The sequence below is a fragment of the Salmo salar genome, chromosome ssa10, assembly GCF_905237065.1.
Source record: "Salmo salar chromosome ssa10, Ssal_v3.1, whole genome shotgun sequence".
NCBI lineage: Eukaryota > Metazoa > Chordata > Actinopteri > Salmoniformes > Salmonidae > Salmo > Salmo salar.
Window position 1 is genome coordinate 42395789 of NC_059451.1, and position 23726 is coordinate 42419514.

At 42.4% G+C, this 23726-nt stretch overlaps 1 protein-coding gene and 1 non-coding gene across 5 annotated transcripts; one reads left to right on the forward strand and one right to left on the reverse strand.

The window, feature by feature from the left end:
• Positions 1 to 209: 209 nt before the first annotated feature.
• LOC106560437 (aldo-keto reductase family 1 member A1-B) lies at positions 210 to 23299 on the forward strand. Of its 4 annotated transcripts, none has more exons than XM_014123341.2 (9): positions 210 to 513; positions 14373 to 14474; positions 14588 to 14707; positions 15044 to 15195; positions 15660 to 15855; positions 16597 to 16796; positions 17364 to 17436; positions 22011 to 22097; positions 22405 to 23299. In XM_014123341.2, exons 2-9 carry the CDS (start codon positions 14379 to 14381, stop codon positions 22468 to 22470), a joined length of 990 nt encoding a protein of 329 aa, XP_013978816.1. In that variant the 5' UTR covers positions 210 to 513; positions 14373 to 14378; the 3' UTR covers positions 22471 to 23299. The 4 variants fall into 4 exon arrangements, with proteins under 4 accessions (XP_013978816.1, XP_013978815.1, XP_045543736.1 ...); XM_014123340.2 differs by lacking the exon at positions 210 to 513 and adding an exon at positions 13354 to 13493; XM_045687780.1 differs by lacking the exon at positions 210 to 513 and adding an exon at positions 13522 to 13540.
• Positions 23300 to 23653: 354 nt separating this feature from the next.
• On the reverse strand, positions 23654 to 23726 carry trnar-acg (transfer RNA arginine (anticodon ACG)). The gene has a single exon. It is a non-coding gene; the product is annotated as a tRNA-Arg (tRNA).

Genomic DNA, 23726 nt, shown 5'->3' on the forward strand with positions numbered 1-23726 from the left:
CCGGTCTGGACTTTCCAAGCAGGATAAACTAGTTCCGCGGATATTTTGGGGACTTTCCAGTTGCAGGCTGGAACTGGAAAGTCCCCGGTAAACAGCACCGTTAAAGGTTTCCTGGATGTTGTCACCTTAACAGTAAATCAGTGACAAGTCTCAGCCACTTACAACTTCCCACCGTTCTGAGATGCGACACGCCACCAATCATAGCACCAACGCAGCAGCCACTGTGCTCAGAAAATAAATGTTGCATAAACCCTATTTGCACAGGATTTGTTTTACTTGGGAGATAGTTATGTAATTATGTGCATGATTTAAAAAAGATCACCATATCCGTAATTTAAATCCCGTCCAAATCTGCCATGTCGGTCATTTTTACATGGAGACTACAATTTTTCGACTAAATCCAAGGTCCTTTGATAATAGCCTACTAGTCCCGTGCGAATCGACAGCCCGGTGTTTTGAGAGAGATGTCTGTGCTCGCTGTTTGAGCAAGAAAACCATCTGATTCCAAAAAAGGTATGGTTAAAACGAAGTGCTGCGCATAGGCTACATGTAGTCCCTTCATATGTAGGCTATCATTTCACAGTGAATGCTTTTGTTTATACATTTTGTGCCAATTCATTGAACATTGCAAAATGTGTCAGTAAAAAATATTGCGCCTATTTAATGCAACACTTGCTCTTAATATATTGCAAAGTAGCATTAAAACTGAGGTAAACTTTTGTAAATGACAAGTTCCCTTTCTCATCCATAGCCGAAATACTGATATCAAGTGCCAGCGTGCTTTTGTGTTGTTTAGTTTAAGTCTGCAGGGTGGGGGGAATTTAGGTAGCAGGACGTCTAATGCGGATCTCTAAAATAATGATTATGATCACACTTCCTCAATTCAAATATTATGGCGATATTATACCAAAGATGGTTTGGAATGGTTTAGAAACTTTGGAGCAACGCTCGTGTTATCAGTGTAACCTGTTATCGTTTGGGCATCTTGAAACGTCTTCACGCCTAGAATAAAAACCTCCAGGCTTTGTCATAACCGTCACTTTATTGAAGAAAAAAAAGGAATTACATGGGGCAGTCTGGAAAAACGAATCCCGTCCGAATCGTCCTAATGAATAACGTTCTAGGGTAATTAAGTGATAATGCCCGAGAAGCCGCTGTTTGGAGGATATATTATTGGTGTTGTTTCATCTCGGGCCGCCAAACATCCCAATATATCCTCCAAACACCGGCTTCGAGGGTATCATCATTTTTATACAACTGATTAACAACATATTCAAATATTGATAGACACATTTTCATTAAGAACGTTATTTTGATGAATTTATTCATACTATTTCATCCTTCCACAAGACAGTCTCGACACAAAAAGTGTTTCAAATCAAATTTTATTTGTCACATACACATGGTTAGCAGATGTTAATGCGAGTGTAACGAAATGCTTGTTGTTCGTTCTATCGGTTTGGTTGCCAGAGACGCGACCCAGTCGTTAAGTCTTTTGTTCTGTATCTACGGATGCGACCCAGTCATTCTTTCTAAAAGTTATTTTGCCATACTGGCTGGCAACGTTCTTATCCCTTGCTTGCTAGCTAGTCATCTACGGCTAACTTATGGTCACATCAAACAGTGCAGCCAGAATAACAAAAAGTAGCTGCATTTGCATTTGTGAAGCTGTTTTCTAGTGATTTATTTGGATACATCCATAACATAACAATGACCTAATGATGCACAATTTCACCTGGCATAGAAAATGTGCTCTCTCGTCAGGACACTGTTGTTCAGTGGAGCTAGCCAACAACACAGCAAACACAATTAATTCAAACTGAAGCTGGAGAGACTGCAAACTAGCTGCACTTCCTTTTATTTTACCTGTTTTCTATTGAAATTTCTTTGTATATATTCATAAACATTATGCTGATTCATGATTTTGACTGGCTGAGAAAAGCTGCTTGCCTGTCTGTCTCATCCCGACTCCCGACCCCAACACGTTCATTACTATGAGACAGCTGGAGATCAAATTTCAATACTGAAACAATGTTGAAAATGTCAGACAGACAGCAAGGTTTATACAAATCTCGCTATTGAAAACCAATTGCTAGTCTCAAAGAAATGGGAGATAATGTCTAGATGCTTTTTACAGTGGAGATCAAGTTGCTGTTGAGTAGAGCAAATTACCATAGCAACTCAAAGCCATACTAGCCATAACCGCTTTTAAAAATCATGTCAAAAGCTGGCTAATGTGTGAACAGTAGAACGTTTTGTTGTTTGTGTATCTGTAATCTATGTAATTGTATATGCATTTTTGTAAAAAAATAGGGACCATAATGGAAACTAGTCCTGAATTTATTGTGCAATCCCAGACACATTTTAAAGTTTTTGTACTGTGTGTTTTATTTTATTTTTCAGTAAAAAAAATTAAATCAATCAATCCAAACTGTGCAGTGGCCATTTCATGAATGTAAAGAGATAGCTCTTACAAAACACCAAAAAGTTTAATGACATTCTGAGATTGTCAAGCCAAGCCTTCGATACAGTGCCTTCAGAAAATATTCATACCCCCTTTTTTTTCCTCGCACATCTACACACAATACCCCACAATGACAAAGTGAAAACCCGTTTTTAGAAATTGTTGCTAATTTATTGAAAATGAAATACAGGAATATAAAATGTACATAAGTATTCACACCCCTCAGTCAATACTTTTGTAGATGCACCTTCGGCAGTGATTACAGCTGTGAGTCTTTCTGGGTAGGTCTCTAGAGCTTTGCACACCTGGATTTTACAATATTTCACATTATACTTTCTGAAATTCTTCAAGCTCTGTCAAGTTGGTTGTCGATCATTGCTAGACAGCCATTTTCAAGTCTTGCCATAGATTTTCAAGCCAGTTTATGTCAAAACTGTAACAAGACCACTCAGGAACATTCAATGTCGTCTTAGTAAGCTAATCCAGTGTATATTTGTCCTTATGTTTTAGGTTATTGAATTTGTCTCCCAGTGCCTGAAGACTGAACCAGGTTGTCCTCTAGGATTTTGCCTGTGCTTAGCTCTATTCTGTTTATTTTTATCAAAAAAAAAACTCCAGAGTCCTTGCCGATGACAAGCATACAGTACCAATAACATGATGCAGCCACCACCCTAATTGAAAATATGAAAAGTGGTACTCAGTGTTTGGGTTTTCCCCAAACATAACACTTTGTATTCAGGACATGAAGTTAATTTCTTTGCCACATTTTTTTGCAGAAAACGCAAACCATGATATTGAAATGCCCGATGTCTGTATGTTTTGTTTATTGGTTGTGTACAGAAACCTGTTGGTGGAAAATCTGTTGCATATATATAATTAGAAATATTCTCTGTAGCCAGCTTGGATCGTAGCCTGGGCTAATGAAACAGGCAGGAAGAGTGAGCTCGTCAGTGGTGGTCGACGAACCCTCAACCATCTAGCTCTTAGCTCTGCTGTGCCACAAAAGCAGGCTGAAATGGGAAAGTCGATATCCACATTTATAAACACTGGGTCGCTACAGTTATTGTTATTTGTGGTTGTAAACATTATTTAGAGTTGAATCTGACGGGGGGGCATTTAAAAAATACATGTTTACAGTACACTGGATGGGTAACGTGAAAACATTTTTTACGTTTTTTCTTTTCTGACACCTTGAGTTGGAACATTTACATGGATTCTCCATTTTCTTATTATAAAAGGTAAATACAATTGTATTTGTCACATACACATGTTCAGCAGATGTTATTGCATGTGTAGCGAAATGCTTGTTTCTCTAGCTCTAACAGTGCAGTAATATCTAACAAGTAATATCTAACAATTTCACAACAATACACACTAATCTAAAGTAAAGGAATGGAATTAAGAATATATAAATACTTGGGCGAGCAATGTCAGAGCGGCATAGACTAGGATACAGTAGAATAGGATAGAATACAGTATATGTATATGAGATGAGTTATGAAAAATATGTAAACATTATAAGGATCTGACCCTTTTTTTTAATTTTCACCTAAAATTGCATACCCAAATCTTACTGCATGTAGCTCAGGACCTGATGCAAGGATATGCATATTCTTGATACCATTTGAAAGGAAACACTGAAGTTTGTGGAAATGTGAAATTAATGTAGGAGAATATAACAAATTAGATCTGGTAAAAGATAATATAAAGCAAAAAACATGCTTTTTTGTTTCATCATCTTTGAAATGCAAGAGAAAGGCCACAATGTATTATTCCAGTTTAGGCGCAATTTAGATTTTGGCCACAAGACGGCAGCAGTGTATGTGCAAAGTTTTAGACTGATCCAATGGACCATTGTATTTCTGTTCAAAATGTTGTGTCAAGTCTGCCCAAATGTGCCTAATTGGTTTATTGATACATTTTCAAGTTCATAGCTGTGCACTCCCCTCAAACAATAGCATGGTATTATTTCACTGTAATAGCTACTGTAAATTGGACAGTGTAGTTAGATTAACAAGAATGTAAGCTTTCTGCAAATATCAGATAGGTCTATGTCCTTGGAAATGTTCTTGTTACTTACAACCTCATGCTAATCACATTAGCTCACATTAGCTCAACCGTCCTGCGGGGGGACACCGATCCTGTAGAGGTTTTAAAGTGACTAGTGTTTCATTATTAAAGTGGCCAGTGATTTCAAGTCTATGTACATAGGGCAGCAGCCTCTAATGTGCTGGTAATGGCTATTTAACAGTCGGATGGCCTTGAGATAGAAGTTGTTTTTCAGTCTCTCGGTCCCAGCTTAGCTGCACCTGTACTGACCTCGCCTTCTGGATGATAGCGGTGTGAACAGGCTGTGGCTTGGGTGGTTGTCCTTGATGATCTTCTTGGCCTTCCTGTGACATCGGGTGCTGTAGGCGTCCTGGAGGGCAGGTAGTTTGCCCCTGGTGATGCGTTGGGCAGACCGCACCACCCTGCGGTTGCGGACGGTGCAGTTGCTGTACCAATGATACCTGCTCTACTGCAGCCCCATCGATGGGAATGGGGGCGTGCTCCGTCGTCTTTTTCCTGCAGTCCACAATCATCTCCTTTTTCTTGATCACGTTGAGGGAGAGTTTGTTGTCCTGGCACCACACGGCCAGGTCTCTGACCTCCTCCCTATAGGCTATCTCGTCATCAGCAAACTTAATGATGGTGTTGGAGTCGTGCCTGACCGTGCAGTCATGAGTGAACAGGGAGAACAGGAGGGGACTGAGCACGCACCCCTGAGGGGCCCCTGTGTTGAGGATCAGCATGGGGGATGTGTTGTTACCTACCTTACCACCTGGGGGTGGCCTGTCAGGAAGTCCAGGATCCAGTTGCAAAGGGAGGTGTTTAGTCCCAGGGTCCTTACCTTATTGATGAGCTTTGTGGGCACTATGGTGTTGAACGCTGAGCTGTAGTCAATGGATAGCATTCTCACATAGGTGTTCCTTTTGTCCAGGTGGGAAAGGGCAGTGTGGAGTGCAATAGAGATTGCATCATCTGTGGATCTGTTGGGGTGGTATGCAAATTGGAGTGGGTCTAGGGTTTCTGGGATAATGGTGTTGATGTGAGCCATCACCAGCCTTTCAAAGCACTTCATGGCTACAGACGTGAGTGCTACAGGTCGGTAGTTATTTAGGCAGGTGACCTTAGTGTTCTTGGGCACAGGTACTATGGTGGTGTCACGCCCTGATCTGTTTCACCTGTCCTTGTGCTTGTCTCCACCCCCCTCCAGGTGTCGCCCATCTTCCCCATTATCCCCTGGGTTCTTATTCCTGTGTTCTCGTTTGTCTGCCGCCAGTTTTTGTTTCGTCATGCCTCACAGCGTTTTTCCTTTCTGTTCCTGTCTTTTGATTGTTCCTGGTTTTCCCGGTTTTTACCTTTTGTCCCCGCCCTGACCCTGTGTCTGCCTGACGTCCTGTACCTTTACCGCTGCCTGCCTTGACCTGTCATTTGCCTGCCCCTGTTGCTGTAATAAACATTGTTACTTCAACACAGTCTGCATTTGGGTCTTACCTGAAACGTGATATGTGGTCTGCTTAAAACATGTTGGTATTACAGACAGGGAGAGGTTGAAAATGTCAGTGAAGACACTTGCCAGTTGGCCAGCGCATGCTCGCAGTACACATCCTGGTAATCGGCCCGTGTTGCCTGTAATCCATGGTTTCTGGTTGGGATTTTTCTCCGGTGGTTAGTGCTTTCAGTTTTGTGTGAATGATGACATATTTCCAGGGTTTTTGGTTTGGATAAGTTCTAATCATCACAGTGGGAACAACATCCTCTATGCCCTGCCTGAAGAACTCAGTCACCGAGTCAGTGTATATGTCAATTTTATTCTCAGAGACAACCCTGAACATACAGTTCCCCAGTCCGCATGATCAAAACAATCTTAAAGCATAGATTCCGATTGGTCAGACCAACGTTGAACAGTCCTTACCACGGGTACTTCCTGTTTAAGTTTCTGCCTATAGGAAGGGAGGAGCAAAATGGAGGCGTGATCTGATTTGCCAAAGGGTGGGCGGGGAAGGGCCTGAGAGCCGTCCCGGAAGGGGGAGTTGCAATGGTCGAGAGCCCTCGATGAGCGAGTAGCACAGGAGATGTGTTGATAAAACTTTTTTCCTCAGATTTTCTTTATTAAAGTCCCCAGCTACAATACATGCAGCCTCATATGCAGTTTCCAGTTTGCACAAAGTCTTTCCGTATGTCCTACCTTAGTTGAATGCACTGACTGTACGTCGCTATCTACTAGGCTAAATTACCAAAATGTTTTACAAAATGTTTAGGATCAGTAAATGTTTGAAACTGTGATCCTACCTAGCTAATAGCATTATGAAGAAGTGTAAACAATTTCCCATGGTTGAAATAGCATACATTTCCATCACATGTATCTCTCACATTTCTGAATACATAAAAAGATACATCTAATATTCTGCATTCCATTGTTTATGGTCATTATCAGTGGTCATTATCAGTGAGATCCTATTAGATTACTATTCTATATGTAATTCTATTGTCATCATCATAGGTCAGCAGAAAAGGTCCTACCATTTTGGTAGTCAGAGACTGGTTACATCTGGACAGTTTTTTTTCTTGCACAGAAAAAGGAAGCCCTTTGAACATCTGGTCTGTGCCAGCCCCAATAGTATCCAGCAGTACCCCTGCAGTAGCCTGCGACTAAAACTAGCCGGTCACTAAAACTAACCTGTCACTAAAACCAATACTATCACCATCTACTGGCCGTGGTTAATCTACAAAAGCTGAAGAACATACGGACATCCAGGCACTCTTTGCAGGTGCTGGAGCTATAGGTGAATTTATGGAAAACAAAAAGTAAAAGGTTGCACACTGCTGCTTATGCTCACAGGTGATTTTGTTTATAACAACATTTCGACCCTTAGGTCTTCATCAGGCATCCATATCCCAGGTGAGGTTGGAAGGTCCTATATATAGGGGCAGTACTCAGTAATATCACTTCATGAAACAGGAGGTAAAAATATATAACATAGGTTCACAATATTAACAGTCAATATGTCAAAATATATGATCATACACAAGGAATGTGATCAATATTTATTTAAACGTTTTAATCAAATCAAATTGTATTTGTCACATGCACCGAATACAACATGTGTTGTCACACCCTGATCTGTTTCACCTGTCTTTGTGATTGTCTCCACCCCCCTCCAGGTGTTGCCCATCTTCCCCATTATCCCCTGTCTATTTAGACCTGTGTTCTCAGTTTGTCTGTTGCCAGTTCATCCTGTTAGTTCAAGTCAACCAGCGGTTTGTGGCTCAGCTCCTGCGGTTTCCCCCCCAGTCTCTCTTTTCTCACCCTCCTAACCCTGCCTGACGACCTGTACCTTTGAGATTAAGGGGGGATAAAATATTAAGTATGCCAATATTTTTTTCAACATATTTTGTAGGTGGTTTGACACTTCATTCAGACAGTTTGCCACCCCTGATCTATGTTTCCCAAGTGCTGTGTGTTTGAAAATGTTCTTGTTATAACAATTAATTTCTCAAAATCCCCAAATCTTCAAGAAAAAACAAATGAATATCAATATTCAGGTGGTTTATGCCTACTAGTTGAATATCCTTGCCATCATCTTACTCTACATAGAACAAATATGATGTGAGTTGTGAGTCCCCCTAACATCTCTGCCTAGCATGTGCACAATACTAAAATGTCAAATATTATATTTGATTCCTGGAGCATTTAATATCCAATGCTTATTTGTATGCCTTATTCAAAACTGTCCATGAAAGGCTGCAAAAAATACATTGCCTCATATCATTCATTTTCAAAGACACAAGTAGGCATATCAGATTTCAAATATGTGATTACACTTGCAAAATTGTGAAGTGGAAAAAATAAAATACAGTTGGGAAAAACAGCAGTGTTCTTGCTGACAGTAATTACAGTGAGGGAAAAAAGTATTTGATCCCCTGCTGATTTTGTACGTTTGCCCACTGATAAAGAAATTATCAGTCTATAATTTTAATGGTAGGTTTATTTGAACAGTGAGAGACAGAATAACAACAAAAAATCCAGAAAAACGCATGTCAAAAATGTTATAAAATGATTTGCATTTTAATGAGGCAAACGTACACCTTTGGGTCAGTGGCGATTTTAGCATGTTAATCTTGGTGGGGCAAACGCAAAAAAAAAGTTTAGATGCATGCCAGCAAAGCCACAACACAACACTAAACAATACATTAATTGCACTATAACAGTGACAAATGGTGCCCACAAACTGTTAGGGCCTACATAAAGCTGTCCCAACAGCAGAGTCCAAACAGCAGTCCAAACATCTTACCACTGCTACACCTGGCTATCAGCAGAGCCTTGTCTGGCAGCAAAACAGTTCATTCAGCCTCATTTACTGTCTTTAAAAAAAAAACATAGCTGATATGGCTGACTTGCTTAAACAAATGTGGTTTCTACTGAAAATTGAGATGTACAAACTATGGCATAAGGAGACGATGAGCGGATAAGAGACAATTTGTAATTTCGACTAAGACATTCATGAGCGAGCTAGAGCAGACGTAGTCAATATAACTAATTGTTCAGCACTTTTGAAATGTACAGCAACAGAATTCAGAACAAGGGTTGTTTTTTTTCAAGGTTTTACTGCTGATACAAAGCATTACATGGGCTTGCTCCTACTTATCTCTCCTATTTGGTCTCGCCATACATACCTACACGTACTCTACAGTCACAAGATGCAGGGAGGCCTTATTGTTCCTAGAATGTCTAAGCAAACAGCTGGAGGCAGGGCTTTCTCCTATAGAGATACATTTTTATGGAATGGTCTGCCTATCCATGTGAGAGACGCAGACTCGGTCTCAACCTTTAAGTCTTTACTGAAGACTCATCTCTTCAGTAGGTCGTATGATTAAGTGTATTCTGGCCCAAGGGTATCGAAGGTGAACGGCAAGGCACTGGAGCGACGAACGACCCTTGCTCTCTCTGCCTGGCCGGCTCACCTTTCTCCACTGGGATTCTCTGCCTCTGACCCTATTACAGGGGCTGAGTCACTGGCTTACTAGTGCTCTTCCATGCCGTCCCAAGGAGGGGTGCGTCACTTGAGTGAGTTGAGTCACAGACGTGATATTCCTGTCTGGTTTTGCGCCCCCTCGGGCTCATGCGGTGGAGATCTTCGTGGGCTATACTCAGTCTCTTCTCAAGGTAGTACGTTGGTGGTCTGTTGATATCCCTCTAGTGGTGTGGGGCTGTGCTTTGGCAAAGTGGGTGGGGTTATATCCTGCCCGGTTGGCCTTGTCCGGGGGTATTGTCGGTACGGGGCCACAGTGTCCCCCAACCCACCCCTGTCTCAGTCTCCAGTATCTATGTTGCAATAGTCTATGTGCCAGGGGGCTAGGGTCAGTCTGTTATATCTGGTGTAATTCTCCTGTCTTGGTCGTGCTGCTCTTCCAGTTTCAAATGTTCTGCTCGTGGCTAGGGAACCCTGCCCTGTTCACCGGATGTGCTACCTTGTCCCGAACAAAGTAGCATCTGCTGTCTCGAACTCTGCCCAACCTTCCCTGAATGACGGGTCACCACTGCTTTGGGTTCACAATCTGTTTGACAAAATTATTTTTATTTACAAATCAGGTCACCCTACCAAACATCCCTGCTAAAACATACTGTAGGTCTGTCTGCTGCCTTTTTGTTGTCACAGCCTAAATGCCAATCACAAAACAAGGGGACTAATGTAAGTGTAGATTAAATAAAATCAAACTTTATTTGTCACATGCGCCGAATACAAGTGTAGACTTTACTGTGAAATGCTTACTTACAAGCCCTTAACCAACAGTGCAGTTCAAGAAGAGTTAATCAAATATTTACCAAATAAACTAAAGTAAAAAATAATAAAAAGTAACATAACAATAACAAGGCTACATACCAGTACAGGTTAGAGGTAATTTGTACATGTAGGTAGGGGTGAAGTGACTATGCATAGATGATAAAATGTAATAAACAGCGAGTAGCAGCAGTGTACAAAAACAAATGGGGGGGTCAATGTAAATAGTCCGGTGGCCATTTGATTAATTGTTCAGCAGTCTTATGGTTTCGGGGTAGAAGCTGTTAAGGAGCCTTTTGGTCTTAGACTTGGCGCTCCGGTACTGCTTGCCGTGTGGTAGCAGAGAAAAGCGGTACCGGAGCGCCAAGTCTAGGACAAAAAGGCTCCTTAACAGCTTCTACCCCCAAGCCATAAGACTGCTGAACAATTAAATTGACTTTAGTACATGCTGTCAAAAGGCTGCATTCTGCAACAGATGTATGGACGGGAGTAACAGCAACCTAATTTTGTTGACATTTTACATAATTCAGGTGTTCCAAGCTTGTATTGTCATACCCAAGAAGACTCAATGCTGTAATTGCTGCCAAAGGTGCTTCAACAAATTACTGAGTAAAGGGTCTGAATACTTGTGTCATATTTAAGTTTTTTTTTTTATAAAGTAGCTAAACATTCTAAAAACCTGTTTTTGCTTTGTCATTATGGGGTATTGTGTGTAGATTAATGAGGGGGGAAAAAACTATTTAAGCAATTTTAGAAAAAGGCTGTAACGTAACAAAATGTGGAAAAGGTCAAGGGGTCTGAATACTTTCCGAAGGCTCTGTAGGTACCATGACTTGAATGGGAATTGTGTCAAAAATGCTAAAACATTGCCAGGGAAACTAAACCAAAGCATGGCTTGCTGTCATAGCTTGTCCTTGTCCAGAGACTGTATACAGGGTAAGGAAATCAATGTTATTTTGTAATTTAGGTGAACAACCCCTTTAAGCAAGCTAACTCAAAGCTAGCTTTAAAATCGAATTGGTTTTGGGGCCTCCCAAGTGGCGCAGCGGTCTACGGCACCACTACAGACCTGGGTTCAATCCCAGGCTATGTCACAACCGGCTGTGACCGGGAGTCCCATAGGGCGCCTTACAATTGGCCCAGCGTCGTATGGGGTAGGGGAGGGTTTGGCCGGCGGGGCTTTACTTGGCTCATCGCGCTCTAGCGACTCCTTGTGGCGGGCCGGGAGCCTGCAGGCTGACAATGGTCATCAGTTGAATAGTGTTTCCTCCGACACTGGTGCAGCTGGCTTCTGGGTTAAGTGGGCGGGTGTTAAGAAGCGTGTTTTGGCAGGTCATTTTTCGGATGACTCAACCTTCGCCTCTCCCGAGCCCATTGTAGCGATGACACAAGATTGTAATCACGAAATTGGGGATAAAAAGGGGGTAAAATATTGGTATTATAAACTGGTTACCAATGTAATTAGAACAGTAAAAACAAATGTTTTGTCATACCAATTGGTTTAAAACCAAAACTATATGGTTTTAAACTCCAGTGGGCTGCCCACAGGTCTTCACCCAAACCCTCTGATGTCTATTATTGGTTGAAGAATTCTGAGTTGTCTCGAACGCACCAAGAGACTGGTGCTATGTATTGGCCATTGAGAGGCTTTGAAGCCACCGGTCGGCCATATTGGCACTCCCCAGTAGGAGCAGTCCTCCATATGAATGAATGGAATTCTACAGTATTTCAATTAAATGTTACAAGGGGAAAGAATTACATATATTTAAGTATTATACTTTAAGGAAAAGTTTTTTGTTTGTTGTTTTTTTTGTTTAGCTCACATAATATAATTTAAAATTATGCATTAAGATGTATGTAATAGAATAAAGGTGGCAAACACGAATGTAGACATTAATAAATACATTTCTATAGCTTCCAAAATGTTTTCTAGTGTATATATAAATCATTGGTCAAATCTAGATGGTTTCTTGCACAGAAAAATGAAGCCCTTTGAACGGACTGTGATAGCCATAGAGATATATAGAGGACTCATCTTTATATCTGTGCCATTATAGCGGCTGTGATCGCTCGGGAAGTGCCATTTAAAAAAAAAAAAAAAAACGTTTTATTTTACCTTTATTTAACTAGGCAAGTCAGTTAAAAACAAATTCTTATTTTCAATGACGGCCTAGGAACAGTGGGTTAACAGCCTTGTTCAGGGGCAGAACGACACATTTGTACTTTGTCAGCTTGGGGATTCGAACTTGCAACCTTTCGGTTACTAGTCCAACGCATTGAGGCTACAACCCATAGGCATCCCCACCAATAAATACCTCCATCTTGGCACTCCCTCACAGTTGTAAAAAAAAAAACATTTTGGAAGCTATAGAAAATGCATTTATTAATGTCTACATTTGTTTTTACCACATTTATTCTACTACAGACACATTAATGCATACTTTGAAATTAGATTATGTGAGCTAAACATACAAATAAAATAATGACATTTTTTAAATATATATTTTTTAAACTAATTTGTTTAGAGATTACTAATGGTACTGTCCCTCATTCATGTGGTGGACTGCTTCTACTGGGGAGTGCCAATATGGCCGTCCAGTGGCTTCAAAGCCTCTTAATGGCCAATGCATAGCATTAGAAATCTAGAGTTTATATACATAAGTGATCACCACCCAGTTGACTACTTTTATTACTTTAAAATGGCAGAAGCATGGTGGAAGCCCTCAATGTCAATGTCCATGTTAAAATGGGCTTTATAAACTGGTTGGTTTGAGCCCTGAATGCTGATTGGCTGAAAGCCATGGTATATCAGACTGCATACCACTGGTATGACAAAACATTTGTTTTACTGTTCTAATTACATTGGTAACCAGTTTATAATAGCAATAAGGCACCTCGGGGGTTTGTGGTATATGGCCAATATACCACAACTAATGGCTGTATCCAGGCACACCATGTTGCGTGCATAAGAACAGCCCTTAGCAGTGGTATACTGGCCATATATCACACCCCTCTGGCGTTATTGCTTAAATACCATTATGAGTAGTCTATATATCTCTATGGGGACAGCCCTCTTGAATCAAACCCTGGAAACGGAAATATCAGCAAAATGAAGTCGGATTTTGTTGAACAGCTAAAATTGGACTATTTGTGGCCAGGGCTTTGAAGAAGAGAGATACTATTTTTTTTGCAGATTGATACCTGTAAGTGGGATGTTTATGAATACAGCTGCTAGACGTTTTGTACGATAGTGAGTGTATTTTGTTGGTTTCATTTCAATTAGGGTGCACTGACAGGGCGAATATGCAACACATAACATCTACTTGGATCAGATTCTCAATCGTATATGTTGCATAAGGCAGGTGAATTGACTATCAAAAAATGAAAGGATAACGTTAAATCGCGAATAATAATGTAGAGGAAATTATACGTAAGTGACATCGAGATCATCATAGCACTGAATTACATTTGTATCGCTTGTTCTTCAAGCATGCATGAAAGATTATTTATCGATGAAATGTCAATTTGTTGGAATATTGCCTTTGTGCATTATCTATCAGATACCTGGCATTGCACCTCTGACAGACAGACAGGAACATTTATATCTTTGTCCACCCTACCTCGTTTATTACCAATAGATTGCAGACATGCTTTGGTCTGACCGCAGCCGGTTTCTGCTCCAGATTGCGCATCGTGATTATTGATCAGTTTCGATATTTCTACTGGCCATGGTAAGAGTACAGTAGAAGGGTCCAGGTGTGGTCAGGTCTCGTGCAGCTGTTGACACAGAAGCGCGACTTTCCACCCATGCTATGGCCAGGAAGGAAGTCATGTGATAGTCAGCAACAGTTCATATGAGCCATGGGCAGGAGGCTTAGTGGAGTGTGCTAGTAGGCAGGAGGCCCCAAAAGCTGAAAGTTTCAACATCTATCTCGCCTGTTAGGCCCATAGATTTACAGGCAATGCAAACCAGTGATCTGAAGGACACAAGAAGAGTAAGCCACTTCACAATGTTGAGATGCACAATGTGAACATCACAAAGGCTTTACCTGACTGACATCTTTATTCTGCTCTGTCTTCAGGTACACATGGCAGTGGCAGGTAAAAATGACTTTGCAGTTCTCAACACCGGGCGGAAGATGCCTCTCCTTGGGCTGGGAACATGGAAGAGTGAACCTGGCAAGGTAGGTGTTAATTTTTTTATTGAATATTTCTCCTAACTCATCTGCAGTGTAGTATTAATATTAGCTTGCTGTTTGGGTTTTTGTAAGCAGTGGTTGTGTTGGCTGTATTCCAGGTTAAACAGGCAGTAATCTGGGCCTTGCAGGCTGGCTACCGTCACATTGACTGTGCTGCCATCTATGGCAACGAGGTGGAGATCGGAGAAGCTCTGCAGGAGACACTTGGCCCTGACAAAGTAAGTCAACACCAAGGTTGCGTCCCAGATGGCACCCTAGTCCCTAATTTAGTGCACTACTTTCGACCAGAGCCCTAGAAACATGGTATCTAAGGCTTAGTACTATAGACTCCATTTGCAGATACTGAGATGGACAGAGTCGGTCTGTTATTATTGTGCTAGCTGGACAAGGTCTTGATTAGTATATTTGGCATGTGAATGATTGAAATAAATTACGAGCTAGCCAGGAGTCAAACCTCAAATCTGTAGTCAAGACGCATTACCCATTGCACCACTAGCCCAATGATGGGTGAAAAGGTTTGTGTGGTCTTCGTTTACACCTGTCTCTGTATACAGGCCTTGAGGCGAGAGGATGTGTTTATCACCTCCAAGCTGTGGAACACACAGCATCACCCGGAGGATGTGGAGCCCGCCCTGCTGAAGACACTGAAGGAGCTGAGTCTGGAGTACCTGGATCTATACCTCATCCACTGGCCCTACGCCTTCCAGTGAGTAGCCTCCATGGGATCTGGCCTACTCAACATTGCTTCTGTTATAAAGAGGCATAATAACTGGCATTCGTGAACATGTTACAGCAAATAAATCTGTAGAATTGTCAGAATTTCCTTTTAATTTCAATCCGATTTGGGTAGACTTGCTATTAGAATTTTTTTTAAATTATCTGTTCACATTACAGTGGCTGTGTAGTTAAACTAACTCTATGGTCATCCTATTGAATTTTTAAACATTACATTTACATTACATTTTACATTTTGCAGACGCTCTTATCCAGAGCGACTTACAGTAGTGAATGCATACATTTCATACATTTTTTTTTTCTGTGCTGGCCCCCCGTGGGAATTGAACCCACAACCCTGGTGTTGCAAACACCATGCTCTACCAACTGAGCTACAGATGTACATGGGTCATCATGACTGTACAGTGTTAACATTTTGCCTGCTCTTCCCCACAGACAAGGTGACGCTCCTTTCCCCAAGTCGGAGGACGGCACCCTGCTGTACGATGACATCGACTACAAGCTGACTTGGGCTGCCATGGAGAAGCTGGTGGAAAAGGGCCTGGTCAGGGCTATCGGCCTGTCCAACTTCAACAGCAAACAGATAGACGACGTTCTCTCCGTAGCCAACATCAAACCCACTGTGCTTCAGGTAGGGAGATACATTTTTTTAAACATTTTAGTCATTTAGCAGACGCTCTTATCCAGAGCGACTTACAGTAGTGAATGCATACATTTCATTTCATACATTTTTTTTTTTTAATTCTGTGCTGGCCACCCATGGGAATCGAACCCACAACCCTGGTGTTGCAAACATCATGCTCTACCACCTGAGCTACAGTTTGTGCTGACAGCTTGTGCTGACTGTGCGTACATTATTCCTTGCTACCTACCTAAATATCAGTTGGGCAACGATTGAAAAAGCTTATGCGCTAGCCATGAGTCTAACCTAGAATCTTCTGATCTGTAGCCAGACGTGTTATACATTGTGCCACTAGCCTACTGAAAGTGGTTGTATTTGTTTGTACGTTTGTCTCTTCATTACTGCCACAACCAGTCTTCTCTCAGGCTACTATCTATCTTCCAATATCCTTTGCATATAACCCTCCACCTACTGTCTCTTTGTGTCCCTGTCAGAAATACTGCAAGTGTTTGTTGACTGTTAAATACTACGACATATGAGTGTATGGTTTATGAGCTATTTTGCTAGGTAGGGAGTTCTTGATATGTGGCATGTGTTGTGTGTACATTATTCCTCCCTACCTTACAATCAGTTGAATAAATATTGAAAAAGTTTACAAGCTAGCCAGGAGTCAAACCAAGGATCTTCGGATCTGTAGTCATCCATTGCACCACTAGCCCACTGCCCACTGTATGTTTCTCTGTTTTCCAGGTGGAAAGCCATCCGTATCTGGCTCAGGTGGAGTTGCTGGGACACTGCCGGGACAGAGGCCTGGTGATTACAGCGTACAGCCCACTGGGGTCACCGGATCGGGCATGGAAGCATCCTGATGAGCCCATCCTCCTGGATGAAGCAGCAATCGACACCCTGGCCAAGAAGTACAACAAGTCCCCAGCACAAATCATCCTTAGGTGCGTAATGTTCTATAATGTTCTAGCCTAGAACTCTTTACTCAATGATAACCCAGCATCCCCATGTCATATAGAAATGCCAGGAATAAAGACACCTGAAATACACTGATTAAGTACAGAATATAAACTGATATTCTGCCATGAGCCTATCAGCGGGTTCCACAACTGAGAAGTGATGAACACATCCTCTCGCGTCAGGGCCTGTACAGTGAGACAGGTGTAAAATAAACACACAAACAAGAACACACACCTTGCCTTTAGCGAATAAGTGCGTTAGTTACACAATGGATAACGCGTCTAACTACAGATCAGAAGATTCTAGGTTCTACTCCAGGTTAGCTCGTAACTCTTTTCAATAATATCCCAATTCCTCTTTAGGAACACAGGATAAATGTACCAGTATACACAGCACATACCAAATATATTAAGACCTCCCCACCTAGCACAATAATTCATTAAATAAATGACTAAAACAAACATTCATATGGTCTAGTGGTCAGATCCTGATTTTCATGTTGACAATTTTTCTCTCCAAATTAAACCATGTACATCTTGTCTCTTTGCTAGATGGCAGACACAGCGAGGAGTAGTGACGATCCCTAAAAGTGTGACAGAGTCTCGGATCAAAGAGAATATTCAGGTGGGTATTTTGTATTTTTTTGTTATCTAAGCCTATTTCTTCACAAGTATTGTGGTTTTGTAGTATTCTATTGTATGATGACAATCTATAATTGTAAATTGGTGCACAATTCAGTCTACTACTGCGAGAAACCAAAACTCTACTACTACTACTATTCCTGCTACTACTATTCCATGTATTCATGGAATCCATGATGGCGTAGCAGTCAGACATCTTTGTCCTGTCGTGTCCCTTGTATATATCTTTTTACATCTTTTTCTTCGCATATCTTTTTAAAATATTTTTCTAAACCTCAACTTCTAAATACTCTCCTGCAACCCGCCTCACCCAATGTGGCGTGGATCTGTTGTTTTTTTTCTAAAGTATTTCTATTTACTTCGGATCTGGAATCCCTCAACTGAAGCTAGCCAGCTAACAGTCACCAAACCATTGCTAGCGGTCATCAGCTAACCTTTAGCTCGGAAAGCTCTCGCCAGTTCGAACAACGTGACTCAAACCAGAGCATAACGGACCTATTCATATTTTATATATATTTTTCCCCATATCCCCGGATTCCTACCGCAAACTTTGAACATTTCATCTGGATCTTCGCAACTAGCTAACCGCAATCCCGGATGACTACTCCTGGCTAGCGTTTCCATCCCGGAGCAAGCACCAATTAGCCTGAAGCTAGCTCGGCCAGGGCTCCTGGGCTACAATATCCGGACCCCTTCTACTGCCGGTACGGGGCACGGAACCCCGCCGATCCTCTACGACTGGAATACTGACATAATCTGCCCGAGGATTCCAACAGGCCCCTCAGGCGCGACGTCCGCTGAAGGCCCATTCTGCTAACTGGCCTGCTAGCTTTCTAGAGCTACTTGGAATCCTACTAATTCCACGACTGGTCTATCGACGTCACCACACGAAGAGGCAAAAACAGACTTGCCTGCCCCGGTCTGCTAACTGCTAACTTGCCTGCCCAGGTCTGCTAACTGCTAGCTTGCCTGCCCCGGTCTACTAATTGCTAGCTTGTTTAGCCCCGGCCTACTAACTGTTAGCTTGTTAGCATCAGCCTGCTAACTGTCTGAATCGGCGTGTCCCCAGTCAGCCCAACCAATCACTGGACCCATATGTTCACTTGGCTACGCATGCCTTTCTCTAATATCAATATGCCTCGTCCATTACTGTCCTGGTTAGTGATTACTGTCTTATTTCACTGTAGAGCCTCTAGCCCTGCTCAATATGCCTTAACCAACCATGTTGTTCCACCTCCTACATATGCGATGACATCACCTGGTTTAAACATCTCTAGAGACTGTATCTCTCTAATAATTACTCAGTGCCTAGGTTTACCTCCAATGTACTCACATCCTACCTTACCTTTGTCTGTACACTATGCCTTGAATCTATGCTATCGTGCCCAGAAACCTGCTCCTTTTACTCTCTGTTCCAAACGTGCTAGACGGCCAGTTCGTATAGCATTTAGCCGTACCCTTATCCTACTTCTCCTCTGTTCCTCTGGTGATGTGGAGGTAAATCCAGGTCCTGCAGTGCCTAGCTCCACTCCCACTCCCCAGGTACTCTCATTTGTTGACTTCTGTAACCGTAAAAGCCTTGGTTTCATGCAAGTTAACATTAGAAGCCTACTCCCTAAGTTTGTTTTACTCACTGCTTTAGCACACTCTGCCAACCCGGATGTCTTAGCCGTGTCTGAATCCTGGCTTAGGAAAACCACCAAAAACCCTGAAATCTCCATCGCTAACTATAACATTTTCCGCCAAGATAGAACTGCCAAAGGGGGCGGTTTTGCAATCTACTGCAAAGATAGCCTGCAGAGTTCTGTATTACTATCCAAGTCTGTGCCCAAACAATTCGAGCTTCTAATTCTAAAAATGCACCTTTCCAGAAACAAGTCTCCCACTGTTGCCGCTTGCTATAGACCTCCCTCTACCCCCAGCTGTGCCCTCGATACCATGTGTGAATTGATTGCCCCCCATCTATCTTCTGAGCTCGTGCTACTAGGGGACCTAAACTGGGACATGCTTAACACCCCGGCCATCCTACAATCTAAGCTTGATGCCCTCAATCTCACACAAATGATCAATGAACCTTCCAGGTACAACCCCAAATCCGTAAACACGTACACCCTCATAGATGTCATCTTAACTAACTCACCCTCCAAATACACCTCTGCTGTTTTCAATCAAGATCTCAGCGATCACTGCCTCATTGCCTGCATCCGTAATGGGTCTGCGACCAAACGACCACCCCTCATCACTGTCAAACGCTCCCTAAAACACTTCAGCGAGCAGGCCTTTCTAATCGACCTGGCCGGGGTATCCTGGAATGACATTGACCTCATCCCGTCCTCACCATCTTAAATAAGCATGCCCCACTCAAAACATGTAGAACTAGGAATAGATATAGTCCTTGGTTCACTCCAGACCTGTCTGCCCTTGACCAGCACAAAAACATTGTGTGGCGTACTGCATTAGCATCGAATAGCCCCCGTGATATGCAACTTTTCAGGGAAGTTAGGAACAAATATACACAGGCAGTTAGAAAAGCTATCTTTTTCAAACAGAAATTTGCATCCTGTAGTACTAAAATCCATGGAGAATAAGAGCACCTCCTCCCAGCTGCCCACTGCTCTGAGTCAAGGAAACACTGTTACCACTGATAAACCCACTATAATTGAGAATTTCAATAAGCATTTCTCTACGGCTGGCCATGCTTTCCACCTGGCTACCCCTACCCCGGTCAACTGCCCGGCACCCTCCACAGCAACCCGCCAAAGCCCCCACCATTTCTCCTTACCCAAATCCAGATAACTGATGTTCTGAAAGAGCTGCAAAATCTGGACCCATACAAATCAGCCGGGCTAGACAATCTGGACCCTCTCTTTCTAAAATGATCTGCCGAAATTGTTGCAACCCCTATTACTAGCCTGTTCAAACTCTCTTTCGTATTGTCTGAGATTCCCAAAGATTAGAAAGCTGCCGCGGTCATCCCCCTCTTCAAAGGGGGTGACACTCTAGACCCAAACTGCTACAGACCTATATCTATCCTACCCTGTCTTTCTAAGGTCTTCGAAAACCAAGTTAACAAACAGATTACCGACCATTTCGAATCCCACCGTACCTTCTCTGCTATGCACTCTGGTTTCAGAGCTGGTCGTGGGTGCACCTCAGCCACGCTCAAGGTCCTAAACGACATCATAACCGCCATCGATAAGAGACATTACTGTGCAGCCGTATTCATCGACCTGGCCAAAGCTCTCGACTCTGTCAATCACCACATTCTTATCGGCAGACTCGACAGCCTTGGTTTCTCAAATGATTGCCTCGCCTGGTTTACCAACTACTTCTCTGATAGAGTTCAGTGTGTCAAATCGGAGGGCCTGTTGTCCGGACCTCTGGCAGTCTCTATGGGTGTGCCACAGGATTAAATTCTCGGGCCGACTCTTCTCTGTATACATCAATGATGTTGCTCTTGCTGCTGGTGATTCTCTGATCCACCTCTACGCAGACGACACCATTCTGTATACTTCTGGCCCCTCTTTGGACACTGTGTTAACTAACCTCCAGACGAGCTTCAATGCCATACAACTCTCCATCCGTGGCCTCCAACTGCTCTTAAACGCAGGTAAAACTAAATGCATGCTATTCAATCAATCACTGCCCACACCTGCTCGCCCGTCCAGCATCACTACTCTGGACGGCTCTGACTTAGAATACGTGGACAACTACAAATACCTAGGTGTCTGGTTAGACTGTATACTCTCCTTCCAGACTCACATTAAGCATCTCCAATCCAAAATGAAATCTATAATCGGCTTCCTATATCGCAACAAAGCCTCCTTCACTCATGCTGCCAAACACACCCTCATAAAACTGACCATCCTACCGATCCTCGACTTCGGTGATGTCATCTATAAAATAGCCTCGAACACTCAACTCAACCAAATTGGATGCAGTCTATCACAGTGCCATCCGTTTTGTCACCAAAGCCCCATACACTACCCACCATTGCGACCTGTACGCTCTCGTTGGTTGGCCCTCGCTTCATACTCGTCGCCAAACCCACTGGCTACAGGTTATCTACAAGTCTCTGCTAGGTAAAGCCCCGCCTTAACTCAGCTCACTGGTCACCATAGCAGCACCCACTCGTAGCACCCACTCGTACCCACTTCTGCACATCTACCATTCCAGTGTTTAATTGCTTTTTTGTAATTACTTCGCCACCATGGCCTATTTATTGCCTGAACTTACCTCATTTGCACTCACTGTATATAGACTTTTTGTTTTATTTTGTTCTACTGTATTATTGACTGTATGTTTTGTTTATTCCATGTGCAACTCTGTTGTTGTATGTGTCGAATTGCTACGCTTTATCTTGGCCAGGTCGCAGTTGCAAATGAGAACTTGTTCTCAACTAGCCTACCTGGTTAAATAAAGGTGAAATAAAAATAAAATAAAAGATTCCTACCCATCTCATAAAACTGTTTGCAGAAGTCCCATCATGTAGTCATGTAATAATGATTTATTTGACTACTGAGTGTACGCTTAATCTAAATGTGTGTGCATCCTCAGGTATTTGACTTTACCCTTGAAGCGGAAGAGATGAATTGTATAACAGCATTGAACAGAGGCTGGCGCTACATTGTACCAACCGTCACAGTGAGTGGATTTAGAGCTCTTCTAGTGGTATATATGTGTACAACAGAAGTGAGACCAGGGAGTATTGTTATTGAATTTCTATGGGTTATGTGATGGCCAGCTAACAATAGTTAAATGTGGTATAGTGAGCTGATACTATATCTGCGGTATGTAATCAGCTGGTAGAAGATAGTAAACAAAATGTGGTGTCTCTATTGACATTTCACCATAAAGTTTTCAGTGGGTTAGTGGTGCAATGGACTGCGGATAAGGAAATTCTAAGTTTGACTCCTGGCTAGCTTGTAACTTTTTTCAATTGTTGTTGCAGGTTGATGGGAAGCCCGTCCCCAGGGATGCAGGACATCCACACTACCCCTTCAGTGACCCCTACTGAGCAATTCCCCACTCTGCTGCCCTATTTTGTGCCTTGGGAACTCACTCCCCTTCCTCAACCCCCTCCAAGGCTGTGTCCCAATTCCATTAAATGTCTTCCTCCTTCCTGACCACTGATTTGATAAGGGAAAAGAGGGCCATTTAAGGCAGGGCAGCCCAACACTCTTCCTGGAGATCTACAAATCAAATCAAATGTATTTATATAGCCCTTCTTACATCAGCTGATATCTCAAAGTGCTGTACAGAAACCCAGCCTAAAACCTCAAACAGCAAGCAATGCAGGTGTAGAAGCACGGTCTGTGGGGTTTCAATCCATCCCTAATTTAACACAGCTGATGCTACAAATGATCTGCTCAACAAGACCTTAACTAGCCGAATCAGAACTGCTAAATTAGGGTTGGACTGAAAACCTACAGGACAGTAGATCTTCAGAAAGAGGGTTGGGCAGCCCTGGTTTAAGGGGAAAGAAGGTTGTGGAAAATCCATCTCCTTTCATTGGTCATGGTGGCGTGGGGTGACGAGAAAAGGGGTATTTTTGAGAGTATTGGGACATAGCATGTTCGTCATAATATTATTTTTTTGTTACTGCCCTTTTCAGTGATTTGTTGTTTGCTTTTGTGACAAGGGGTAATTACAATGCTTGTTTACCAGGAGGGAAAACTATGAATGGAGAGTTAACATGCAGAAACAGTCTAACAACACCTCTGTATGACCTGCTTTTGGACTCGGGCTGCACAAAAGCACTGAAGTGACATGTTTATTGATATGCAGTGTTATGTTTTAAACTGACTTGCCTAGTTAAATAAAATAAAAATGTTTTGTATTTTAAATGTATTGAACCCATCTATCACCTTGCTGCCCAGTGCTTACAACCGACTCAACATAAAGAGATATTTCCTACTTGCAAGTCCATGCGTAGCTTGAGCTTCTTATAAAAAAGAAAGTATATTTGGAGAATAGTGCACAGCTGCAGCAAGCATTCTGATGTCCCAGTCATGAAGACATCCCTGGACCTCGTGGATGAAAGCAGGATTCTGATTTGACTTTTAGAACATTTCAATGTCAGCTTATTTTATTGTGCTAGGTCTTGCTATATATATAGTATGTGCTGTCTGTACGTTTACCAGTCAATGATTATTTCTAACTATCCAAAGTCAAAGAGCATGTGGGACGTGAAAAAGAAACGAGCTAGCCAGGAGTCGAACCTAGAATCTTCTGATCCGTAGTCAGACGCGTTATCCATTGCGCCACTAGCCC